The sequence below is a fragment of the Sminthopsis crassicaudata genome, chromosome 5 (genome assembly GCF_048593235.1).
Source record: "Sminthopsis crassicaudata isolate SCR6 chromosome 5, ASM4859323v1, whole genome shotgun sequence".
Taxonomy (NCBI): Eukaryota; Metazoa; Chordata; class Mammalia; order Dasyuromorphia; family Dasyuridae; genus Sminthopsis; species Sminthopsis crassicaudata.
This window is the reverse complement of record NC_133621.1, coordinates 196,737,673-196,751,214: the sequence shown is the minus strand read 5'-3', so window position 1 is coordinate 196,751,214 and position 13,542 is coordinate 196,737,673. Positions and strand designations below refer to the sequence as shown.

The 13,542-nt window shown below is 33.3% G+C and overlaps 1 protein-coding gene across 12 annotated transcripts in view; it reads right to left on the bottom strand.

Annotated features, from left to right (window-relative positions):
* ERC1 (ELKS/RAB6-interacting/CAST family member 1) overlaps positions 1-13,542 on the bottom strand; it is a 327,147-nt gene that overhangs the window by 162,287 nt on the left and 151,318 nt on the right. For all 12 annotated transcript variants that reach the window (XM_074269366.1, XM_074269372.1, XM_074269370.1 and 9 more), the window contains one exon: positions 5,173-5,308. In XM_074269366.1, coding sequence (XP_074125467.1) covers positions 5,173-5,308 — 136 coding nt within the window. The remainder of the gene's footprint in view (positions 1-5,172; positions 5,309-13,542) is intronic.

Here is a 13,542-nt window from a genome sequence, read left to right as displayed (position 1 = left end):
TTGGTCAATAGTATCACTGGATTCAAAGGGCATGCAAAGTTTATTGATTTCTGAGCACAGTTGCAATTACTTTTCATAATGGTTAGGGTAAATCACAATGCTACCAATAGTGCACCAACAAGTATGCCAGTATTCTGGTAATCCCCTCAAGAATTTTAATTTTTCATATGCAAATGTTTTATTTTTAACTGAATGCCAAATAATGTAAGTCTTCATACAAACAAAGGACAGAAAAAAAAGAACATACATTTCCACGACATATAATTTGCCTTAACACATGCCTACTTGTAAATATTTTTGTTTTATAATTGCATTTGGGGTGTTCTTGGGAAAGATACTGGAATAGTTCTCTAGCTTATTTTACAGATGAGGAAGCTGAGACAAACAAGTTACTTGCCCAGGGTAACCAAATTAGTAAGAATCTGCAACCAGATTTAAACACAGGGATATGAGTTTTCCTCACTCCAGGCCTGGTGATTCTATCTACTAAGGTACCTCTCTGTTCATACTTCTACATGTGTATATGTATGTATGTGTGTGTTATCCATCCATATATCCATATATCCATATATCCATATATATGGATATATGGATATATGGATATATGGATGGATAACAAACTCAACATGTAATTTTCACAGTTCTTCTGTCTGTGATTAATGTTCTCTTCTCAAAATCTAAAATAAAATTCTTAACATATTAAGCAATGATACCTTTATTCCTATAAAGAAATGGATTTTGGATTTTGTTAAACATAATTTCATTTTAACCATTAATTCCTGTTATTTGCTTTCTAAACAACATATTTACATAGACATATGTGTGAGAAATAATTCATTTGGAACCCTACTCTATCTATATAAATCACTTTGATATGATTCCCTAGAGTAATGATTATAAATTCTGTATATTAGGCCCCAGAGCAGTGAGTTACAGATTTTAAGTCCACCTGTTTAATCACAGAAAGCTAACTAGAAACCATTCACTCTTGTTTTTTCTTATAATAGTAACCAAACTTAGTGTGGTAGAGGTGACTCAAATCATATGAAAAATCCTCCAACTTATTTTGACCATTCTCTTTTGTTCAACATGAGCATGTGACCATCTCATGTCCACTTAGTCAGTGAAGATGCTTCATGCACCACCTAACTTAAGAACCCCCTCTGACAAACTTTTTCTAGAAGATGCATCACTTTTTGGCCCACAAAGCAAGATCTTGTAGGATTCTTTATTTTGTATCGCCTCTTTAGAATGATCAGTTATTAAATCTACTATTAAGTCATAAAAATAAAGTCCTGGAAGAAGGAAGTATCTCAGATCATGAGGAAAATCTGAGATCCACTTCATTAGAGGAGTCCATAAACCTTTTAATAAACTACTATTGGCTCAGAGCTCTACCTCAGTCATTTTTATTCTGGTTTGGGTAATTTTACTTCCTACATAGAAAGTTTAGATCATTGATTCTTTTTTTTCATTTTTGTCTCATATGAATTTGGGGATGTCTCGTTTACTATTGTTTTTCCTTTTGGAGGGGCTATTCTCTAGTATCTAATTTGCAGGGACAGAAAGAAAGATAGATTTATCTATTAGTCTTTTGTCTCCATCACCCTTTTAGTTTAAAAATCTTTTGACTAGCCTTGCAAGACATTTGACAAATACAATCAAATCAGCCTTTCTTAGATATATGTTATTTCTAAGCAATAATCTGACAACTTTAGCTTGTCAGCCATAACTAAGGAATCTAAATCCTTTTTGTAAACACCATCCTTTTAGTGTTCACTTCCCTAAAAAATTATTCTCTTTTGTGTCCTTTGCCTTCATTAGACAAGAGTTAAGAAAAATCAACTTATGTGTCCCTATATTTTTTCATACCTCATTCTGACTAGACAAGTAACTTGTCTTAACCTTTCTTGAGATTACTACTTCAGGTTTACTCCCTATTACATTTTCTTGTCTAAGACTTTATAATCATTAGTGAAACATTTTAAGTTTCTGTAATATTGACCAATCTTAAACCAATCTGTAGTTCAAAATTTAATTCTAACTGTTGCTTCTTAGCCTACATATAAGTTTAAATACTTGGTGACAAAATGAAAAGACAAGACTCATCCTTGATGTTGGGAAAGATTTAAGGCAAAAAGAAACGGTGACGGGAGGGGATAAGATGGGTAGACAGTGTCATGGAAACTATAAACTTGAACTTGAACAGACTTTGAGAGGTAATAGAATGTAAAAGCACTTGGCATGTTATGGTCAAGAAGAGTCAGACACAGTTGAACTACTGAATAATAACAATGCTACTGCCCAAGTGAATTACCAGAATGGGGTAGTGATGGTTCCTTGTTATGTCTTGAATACATGCCTCAGGAAGACAACAGACCTCTCCATTGTTGTTATCAGGTCAGCAGAGAACAGGTGACAGTAATGTAACCAAGGAATCATCAACTCTTCTTTTTCTCTCTCTTAATGGAAAATCTTAATAACTTTTCAGTTAGCTAATGTCTTAGTGGATGAAACTTATCATTTCTGTCATACTCATAACATTTTGGGGAAATCTTGAAAGAATATGTAGTCCTCTAATTTTCAGGAAGAGACTCTAGTCCATTTTAAAGTTTTTTAACTGCACAGCAGCTACTCTTTCCCTTCTCTTTCTCTTCTGAATAACTCTTCTACTCTTCAGTATCCTGACAAAAAGCAAGAAAGTCTTCCCTTTTCCACCTAAGATCCTTTGTTTACTTAGTGAAGACATTCTTTTCCTAACAACCTAACATATAGAAGGATGTTTTTCCATTCTCTTTACTTTTTCCTAAAGAGAAATTACCCTACATTTAAAAAATAGACACCAGTCACTTAGTTGTAGCAGAAAAATGCAAACATCTCACATTTGACACCAGTCACTTGTAGAAATTTCTTTATTCTGCTTAATAGAAATTTTAAGCTGTAATTACTGCAACATTTTAACTAAGTGCTTAGGGTTTATATCAGAACCCTAAGCACTCAATTAAAACTTTTATGATCAATTATCATTTTAAAATAAATTTATAATCTCAACCTCAAAAAATCCCTTTTTCTTACTCTCCAAAGACAGCCATGAACCTCTTTTCCCCTTTAGGCCTGAATCAATCACTTGTCAGTTTTACTCTACCCAGGAATCTACTCAATTTGATTAGCTAACTAATTATTCATTTACTTTTCCTAATTCACCTTGCTATGTCTTTTCAACTCTCTTCTCCTATCTTCTTCCTTAGATTCTATTGTCTAATTTTCCTAACTTCAATTTTCTCCTTCTTAATTGTCTTTGAAACGACTTCTTTTACTACCCAGAAACATGAATTGAACCAATATCAGAGTTTGGAGATCGTTCTTCAAATTTTCATCAATTTCTCCCAACTTTTGCAAACATCTTGTCCAAATTCAAACTCTGATCTACTTACTGGAACCAAACCCTTCAAAATAATTGAAATGATTTTTAAAAAAACATTCTTTAGCAGAACCAGGAGATCTTTGTACATGGCAACAACAAGATTACAAGGAAGGAATCAATGATATCACCAAGCTTGAGAACTTGGGTGAATGGAAAAATGTGATACTCTCAAAAGCAAGAGATAAATTCAGAATGAGAGAGAGAGAGAGAGCGAGAGAGAGAGAGAGAGAGAGAGAGAGAGAGAGAGAGAGAGAGAGAGAGAGAGAGAGAGAGAGAGAGAGAGCAAGAGAGAGAGAGCGAGAGAGAGAGAGAGAGAGAGAGAGAGAGAGAGAGAGAGAGAGAGAGAGAGAGAGAGAGAGACTGTAAGAAAAGTAATTAGTACTACTTTGGATATGTTAAATGAGAGTCTTAAAAAACACCTAATTCAAAATGTCTTCTAGGTAGTTCATGACATAGGACTTGAATTCAAAAGACAGATTTAGACTGAAAATAGATTGGTAATACAAATTTGGAAGTCATCTAAATAGAACTGATAATTAAATTAATGGGAGATGCAAAAACTGAAAGAGAGGAGAGATTAGCATGCCAGATAATTGAATTCCTATTTTGTCTTGAGGCTACAGAGATTTCCTGAAGATTTTTAAGCAGAAGAGTGATAGCCTCAGCACTTGAAAGGGTATTATGGGAATCAATGAGAAGACAGCTGAAAAAGGCAGAACCAAAAGCAGGGAGATCTGCCAGGAGTTTGTTACAATGGACAAGGTAAGTGGTAATAAGAACCTCATGTCAGCAGGGGCTGGAGTAGTGGACAGAAAGGAAGAGAAAGTGAGTCTAGAATAGGTTTAAAAGACAAAGAAAATAAAGAAAAGTGAATGAAGTCAGGGCATGGAAATGAAGTGTTTGCTTAGTGAGAACAAACAAATTTACTGAGTGAAGCAGAAAGAAAGATGAGAGAACAGAACATTAATATCAGAAAGGAGAATTTCAGAATCTAGGATCAGAAAAATAAACTTAGCTACAGGTGATTCTATGATTGCTCATTTAAGTAAGTGTACAGCTGACTCAAGTGTAAACAACTGAAAAAATAAGGAAGCTAAGAAAATGAGAGAACACTGTATGAGTGAGTGTATAGCAAGGTATTAATGAAGAAATGAAAAAACAAACAAACCTAAGCTACAAATAGAAAAAAAAAGTACAGTGTCAATAAAATTCCTCAATATGAGAGAAATGACTTTAGTGGGAAAAAAAGATTTAACTGAGAGCTGAAGTTTTTGAGAAAAAAAGCTAAGGCCAGATGATATTTGGACGAATAATAAAAACAAATGGAATGGAGCTCAAAGGGGCACAGATGGCTGGGAAAGGTGGCAGAGGGAGGCCTAATAAATGACAGTGTGTCACTTCCCCACTCCGTATGTCAATGGAAAGTCTCCAGCACTAAAGATGGGAGCCAAGAATGCAATGGTTTTCTAAGGGACTCAGGTTTTCATGAGCACAAGATAGAAACACTTTGAAAAGATCTAGAAAGAAAGTAAATACATTAATGCAAGAGCAGGAGAGATAAAAGTATCTAGGACACGGCAGAAGGAAGGGAATAGAGGAGTATAGGGACTAATTAAGGGGATGTTTGAGCTCAAGTTGATCAATGAGTGGAGAAAGGCAGCAAAAAGAATTAGAGAGGGACATCCAAGCAACAATAGGCCATTCCAAATCACCAACACACTCCATAAATGTTTTCTTTCTGCTCTGACCTGGAGCTGCTGAGAGCTGTCATTGAGATTGTCCTCCCTCCTCCGGGCCTCCTCCAACATCTGCGCACTCTTCTTTTTCTCTACTTGCTCCTTGTGCTTCAGGTTGGCAACCTTCTTATTTTGGTCTTTTACTTGCCTAGTGAGGAAAGAAAATGAACTTTTCAAAAATGTATTTTCTCTTTAATTCTATGAAGCTGATGCTAAGAAACTTTAAGGCAGGTAGGTGTTCTTGAGATTTCTATGGTTTCCAATACTTTCCTACTCCACTGAAACAAAATTTTTATAAATGATACCTCATTTTTCTATTAAGTAATATTTATTTAAATTCCATATATAGGGCTTAACAATGATTTCCTACAACAAAAGAACACTCTATGGTCAATGATCAATAAACATTTATTAAGCAATCACTATATGTTAAAAATTGTACTAAGTGCTGGGAATACAAATAAAGGAGGGAGTAAAGGACAGAATGCCTAATCTCAAGGGTCTAATAGGATTAATAATATGCAAAAAACTACATGTCAAAATGTTATGAACAGAATTAGGGGATCAGAAAAGGTGATTTTTAACTTCCTAGGGCAGAAAAGAATATTATCAAAGTCTTAAATTACAAATGTGACAAGTTTGTCAATCTAGAGAACTGTGAACCCTGGAGGTGTGATTAAGACTAAAGTTGAATTTTTCTCTAGTACCAAGAGAGTTTTGATGATGTTTAGCCAAATTTCTCTGACTAGTGATACAAAATCCTTAAAAAGAAATTCACAATAGATAAGAGACTACTATTTTGTATTTGTGAGGGTTGTGATGGAAGTAAGAGTCACCTAAGATATGAGGTGGGGAACTCATAGCTACAAATGCAGAATTCTCTCTCTCTCTCTCTCTCTCTCTCTCTCTCTCTCTCTCTCTCTGTCTGTCACACACACACACACACCTCATCAATTTTTAATGATAAAGTGTATTTTAATGTATACCGGTCATATTCATTTGAGAGATAACAAAAATACTAGAAACAAATTCATTAATCGTATTTTTAAAAAATAACATGCAAACATAAATTTATCATAATTTACTGATGCATATTTTGCAAGACAGCAATATCAAAAACAAAAACGGCAGCTACTACAGTATATAAGAGTCCCTGAAGCCACTCACTGGCCTACAAAAGTATATATATTTATGTATATATTTAATAATTTCAATAATCCATTAAAATCATGTAGAAACTAGATATAACAAATATGTAAATACTCCACATATTAGTATTATAATACATGACTATTTAAATATATTTATGTGTATTTACATATTATAACATTTGCATATAAATCAGATAGAAACTACAGATGAAAAGCATACAATTTTATGACTTTACATTGAATAGATTCAAAATCATTACAAAACATACCACTGTAAAAAAAAAAAAAAATTCAAAATCAATTTAACATAATTTGCTAGAAACTTGGCATGTTTTGCCAGAAACCATTTCATCAACATTGGGTATAAGTTTTTGAGATAAATTTTCAGTATGTATGATGAATATCCCTTTGTAAATTTTGCCCTAATTATTTGTATAGTTACATATTATCAAACATTATGAAGATTCTTAGAACAAACATGCATTTCCAAAAAGTGGCTTTTGGAACATTTCATTATATTTTTTTTAAGCAATAATTTCAGCCAGTTTTATTTGAATGTTACTTTTTGCTCTTTCACCATTAAAAGAAAATGGAGTGCAAAATTCACAAAATTTGAATTTTTCAAATTTTTACAAAGTTAAAATACTAATTCCTGAATATCTGATTCATACTTATTGAAATTACAGCAAAATGATTCTTGATAGTTTTCTACATGTAGGAATTTGAGTTAAATTAAGTCAAATTACAATTTTATGTATTTTTATTAAAGACCAAGTTTTACTTTAAAGATTCTAAGATAATCTAATCTACATAAATATTACAATCTGATTTCCACTCTTAAGTTTTAAATTTAACTTATTTAGATGCCTCATAATAGCTACAATGAAAGCCAATCTTGAAACCAATTTTCGCTAAGTTGTTGTGATATTTGCTATTCATATCTCAAAACATTTTAATTTCATGGAAAAGTTGCCAAAATTGCTTAAAAAACCTAATGACAAGAAAAATAAATGAAAAATTTTTTTTACAGTAAACTTTCCTGCTCATTTTCAATTTCAAGGACTGACACCACTGTGAAGTACCCAGGCGAGAGAAAAACAGGGAAGCCAAAATAATGAAAATTTAAGAGTGTTTATTGCTAGCTAGCGACTGAACCCCACTAGAACAGGGGAGTCAGTGAATGAGTGGTCTCAGGGCCACATATTTATAGAAAGAAGAGAGAGACATCAAAATGTTTCTTGATACATTTGTCATAATAAAGGAATTTCTATTCTAAACAGGAGGCAAAAAAAAAAAAATTATCACTCTAAGGGAGTCATGCTCAGGCAGCAGCAGCTTATCAGGTTGTGAAGGTCTCAGGTATCTCAGGACAATACATCTGGGTTGTTAAAAAATACCATCTGCATTAGGGAGTGAAGAACTAGTAATAAATTTCTAACTACAAAGATTCAAGATTATATTTCTCACGGTCCCATTTGGGGTTCTTTTCCATTTCAACTGCAAATAGCAATAGTTTGACTCCAATTTCAGAAGTAGAACAGGATCTCGATTCCAACAATAATTAAAGCAAGAATCACACACCAAAGGAGAGCAGCATTCAGTTCTGTTACTATCAAATAGCATAACTGGCTAATAGTACACAGCAGTCTATAATTACTTGTAGAGCTTGAACTATGAGAGTAATAATCAGACTCTACTCTGACACTTTGGGAGCACTAAAAGAGTGCAGACCTTAGACCTAATAAAATGCAAACAAAACAAAACAAACAAAATTAAAATTCTATCATAAAAAGGTACTAGGGTAACTGGAATTTTCTGAGAAAAACGCACCCTAGACATAAATTCAATTAGAATTTCTAGATGAGAAGAAACAAGGATGAAAAAAAATTTTTTTTTAAATTTTCATGGAGTGTTAGAAGAAAAAAATGAGAAGGAAATGCAAACTATGAAATAAAGAATAAAAAAGAGAATACAAGAGGTACTGAACCAAACTCCTGGAAAATTATAATGAACCAGAAACAAAAAGAAATATTGGAAAAGAACATTCAATAAAAGAAAATCTAAAAATAGCAAAAACAAATTACCTGGAAAACAAGAACTGGGGGAAGGGAATAGAAGGAAGATTAAGAAACACTGAACTACCTGAGTCCCATGACTAAGAAAAAGGCCTGAGACAATCTATTTCAAGAACTCTTTAAAAAACTGCAGATAACTTTAAGCAGCAGTGGACAAAAATGGAAATAGAATCCATTGATCACTAAAAGAAATTCCAAAATAAAAACATCACAGTAAAAATTCAGAGCTTCTAGATCAAGAAAAAATACTGCAAGCAAGAAAGGATTCAAGTAATGAAGAGCCACAGTCAGGACCATACACACTATAGTAGCACCAGTGTAAATGAACAGAGAGCTCTGAAATACCATATTCCAAAAAACAGGGATATTTAGTTAGCAAAAATGGGTATAATTCTGTTTGGAAGGGAGGCAAGAAGGGAAGGAGTGGCAAAAAGAGGGGAGAATATATCTTTAATGAAGTAAAGATAAGCATTCCTATGAAAAGATCAGAGCTGTGTAATAATGAAGTTCAAATACAAGAGTTCAAAGAAATGTAAAATGATATATATGACCAAAAAATAATATGAGACCAAACAAGGATAACCTGCTTACATTCTAATATGGAGAGAAGTGTCCCTTCTGAAGTCTATAACCCTCATGAGTCATAGAGGGATTAAAACAAAGTCTGAGAGTTGATCTGTTATGTCTAGAGTGGCTCAGTCTTTTTTTTTTTTTAAGTTTTAAATACTATTTTATGTTTTCCAATTACATGTAAAAACAAATTTTAGCACTAATTTAATTTTTTTTGTGCTCCAAATTTTCTCACTTTCTTTTTCTCTTCTAAACCTCCCTAAAAAGGAAAGAATTTAAAAAAGGTTTTATATGTGCAATCTTGTAAAACCTATTTCACACAGAAAACACAGATTGAAAGGGGAAAAAAAATGAAGATAAGCTGAAAACAGTATTCAAACTGAATTCAGTTCTTTCTCTGGATAATGGATAGCATTATCCAACATGAGTTCTTTTGGACTTGGTCTTGGATGATTGTACTGCTCAGAAGAGCTAAGTCATTCACAGTTGATCATCATGACAAGAATGTTGTTACTATGTACAATGGTCTCCTGATTCTGTTCATTTCACTTTGCAAAGTGCATTCCAGGTTTTTCTGAAATCTGCCTGAATATCATTTTTATATCACAATAGTATTCCATTACATACTTGCCATTCCCCAATTTCATGGGCATTCCCTCAATTTCCAATTCTTTGCCACCACAAAAATAGATGCCATAAACATTTTTGTACAGGTAAGTATTTTTTTCTTTCTCTCTCTCTCTCTCTCTCTTTTTTTTTTAAATGATCCCTTTGGGATACTGACCAAGTGGTGGTATTACTGGATCAAAGGGTCTGCCTGACAGCTTGGTTGCTATTTGGGAATAGTTCCAAATTGCTCTTCGGAATGGTTGAATTAGTTCAGAACTCCACCAGTAGTGTATTAGCGTCATAAATTTCCCATATCCTCTCCAATATTCGTCATTTTCCTTTTCTGTCATATTATTCAAGCTGATAGGTGGAGGTGATACCTCAGAGTTGTTTAAATGTACATTTCTCTAATGAACAGGAATTTACAATATCTAAACTGATGAATGTCAAAAATTTCTTTCCTAACAAGAACTCTAATCTCCTATCTCCAACAGTCTTTTCAGACATCTCATCCATCCAATCTGTTATCAGGAGGGAAAGCCAATTTCACCTTTGGAATATCTTTCATAGTGCTTCCTTCTCTTCTCAGTCATTGTGATAACCTAATGCTCTTATCACAGTAAATTTCAAAGGTTTCCCATGGCCTCCAGGAATGAATACAAAATGCGTATTCAAATGTTGTATTCAAAGTACTTTATAACCAGGCCCTCTCCTTTTCCAATCTTTTTATAACTTATTCCCTAACACATATTCTTTGAGCTAGGAGCATTCCACCTCCTCCTAGCTGACATTCCATCATTTATTTAGCTGTCTCCCATTTAAGTAATTTTTTTCCTTCTTCCATTCTGATTTTTGGCCTCCTGGCAACCTTTAAATCCCAACTAAAACCCTACTGTCCACAAGAAGCCTTTAACAAAACCTTCTTAATTCCAGTGTTTCACTCAATTAATTATTTCCTTTATAACTTATAAACAGATTGATTGCTAGCTAAATATTTGTTTCCATATTATCTTCCTCATTAGAGTGTAAACTCCTTTTGTACCTATTTGCTATACTTAATAAGATTTTGTGTGGTTCAGACAGAGAGGTGAGAGACCACCATATAATAAAATAGCTGGAGATATCTCTAGGAGCAAAACAAAAGTTTATTATACATTCTGGAGAGAAACAGGTATCACTACAGTCAAACAAGCAAAGGGAGGAGGAGCCTTATGGAGACAGAACAGCAGATAAAATAGTCCTAAAGCAAAAAAATCTCTCCCATCATTGACTCTCAATCTTATTGGCTGAAGGAATGGGTTTATGGGAACTACCCCAGGAAATTGAGCTTTAGCCAATAAGAGTATAGCTGCCCATATTTGGTTTAACTTAAAGTAGCAAGCAAGAAAAAAAAGCCTTTCACACTGGCAAGAAAAAAAAGCCTTAAACAGAATTTTTCATCACAGTTGCTGCTTTGACTGGAGACCATATCTATTTATCTCCAACCACACTCCATGACTGGCCCAATAAATCAAGTCAGTTCCTCTATTTTTTAACTCCCCTAACATTTTTTTGCCAGCCCCCTAGCTGATATTCCAATCTTATTCTCCCATCAACTTTCATATTCTTCAACTAGTAACAAATATTTATAGTCATTGTTTCTAGAAAGGATGAACTCTGAATCTCCCATGACAGCACTGAAATAAGTCGTGTAATTTTTCAAATATAAATGCTATTCCTTCCTAACTGATCACTTTTTAAAATTTGTTTTCCCCCCATCAGAATGTAAATTCCTTGAGGGTTAAGGACTATCTTATTTTTTGCTTTTGTGCTGCCAATTAGCATATAATATCTTTGACATACAACAGATTTTTTTCACAAATTAATATATCTATACACATTAACATATATTTATCAATTCATACATGCTTCATGATAATGGAAAGAAACCTTAACAAATTACATATTTGGAGTCAGATTTACAGAAGTTAAGAATACTTTTGGCTTTTTTATATATTGAAAATAGTTTGAACAGGAAATACAAGTTTGAAATTTGATATTGTCTTTTCTATCATAAAGGTCTAAATTACATAATTAAAGAGTTTTCTATTTAACTACCACAAAATGTTTGTGTTTTTTCTTGGCTTTTCATTCAGATACACTTTTAGTCATAGCAGCAATGAGGTATATTTTATTTGTATTAATAAATTTCTTAAAAATAGAAAGCATCTTTTATTTAGTAGAAACAAATTAACTATTTAGCTCTGCTCATTTTGTTAAAAAAATAATTTATTTTCCTTTTGTTGACCTGTCAATATTTCTTGACATTCCATATGCCTAGAAATTTAATCTCTGGGAAAAGGTTATAGAAACTGACATCACTTTTGTAACATAATTAAAAAATAGCTTTTCAAAATGATTGGACTTCTCCACCAACAATGTATTAATATTCTTGTTTTTCAGTCCCTCCAATCTATTTTCATCTTTAGAAACCTAGTTTGTGGGAAGTGAGATAAAATTTTAGACTTGCTTTGATTTACAATTTCTGGAGATAAACTAGTTTCAGAAATTATGGAGAATTAAATCTGATATGAAAAAATAAATAATGATGGTTGTGTCATAATTAAATATGTGTACATTTTAAATTATTTCCTTGCTTTGAATTTGTAACAATCATGTCATTTATTCTTTCTGCATATCTGCCAATTTAGTATCAAAAACTATATCACAAGTAAAAGTCATTTTTAAATGTCAAAAGATCAGTTTTGGCTTTACTACATTAATCCTTTGGGTTTGCAGGATGAATACAAAGAGGCTTGGAGAGACACACATGAACTGATGCTGAGTGAAATGAGCAGATCCAGGAGATCATTATACATTTCAACAACAATACTATATGATGATCAATTCTGGTGGATGTGGCTCTGTTCAATTATGAGAGGGTCTAAATCAGTTTCAATTGAACATAATGAATAGAATCAGCTATATACCAAAGAAAGAACCATGGGAAATGAGTATGGACCACAACATGGCATTTCCACTCTTTCTGTTATTGCATGCTTGCATTTTTGTTTTTTCTTATTAGGTTATTTTTACCTTCTTTTAAATCCAATCTTTCTTGTACAGCAAGATAAATACAATTAACATATTTAACAAGTATGGGAATACCTGCCATCTAGGAGAGGGAGTGGAGGAAAGGAGGGGAAAAAAGTTTAAAAAAATCCTTTGGCTTAATATTGTCATTTTTCTCTAGTCTAACAATGGTACCATTATGGTGTTACAAATTTAAAGAATTAAATTAGAGAAACAGTCAGCAGTAATAAGACTAAAAGGCCATTAATAGGCCTCCTGGGAAAGGGGCCCATTAAAATGTGATTATTTATAAGAAGGTTAACAAAGTTAAGTGAAGCCAGGTGGCACAATGGATAGAGTGCTGGACCTAGACTCAACTTTAGATATTCAAATCTGGTCCCAGACATTTATTAGTTGTGTGATCTGGACAAGTCACAAGTCACTGTTTTAACTCATTTCCTAATCTGTAAAACGAACTGAAGAAATGGCAAGCCACTCCAGTATGCTTGCCAAGAAGATCCCAAATGAGGTCATGAAGAATTGGACATTACTGAAGAAAAAAATTACTAAGACTAACAAAAAGAAGGGATATTCTCCATAGCAGTGAACCAAAGAGAATCGGAGACCATGAAATTGTACATCAGGATTTCTACAGGCATGTTGGCTGTTGTCCTTCATTCTCAAAGAGGACCAAAACAGCATGACTATGTTGGGGTCAAAATCCAGTGTGTCCAACTATGGTTGATTAGATCACTCTGAGCTCATAAGACTTAGCACAAATCAGGCACAAATTGTCCACATGAACACTTAAGAGTGAAGATGTCTCTCAATTTGCAGACATCACTTTCTTGAGCTATTGCAATTCTTCCCTCATAGATCTTTTTTCAATACAAACATGCCATGCTGGACAGTCCTTTGCCAGTGTC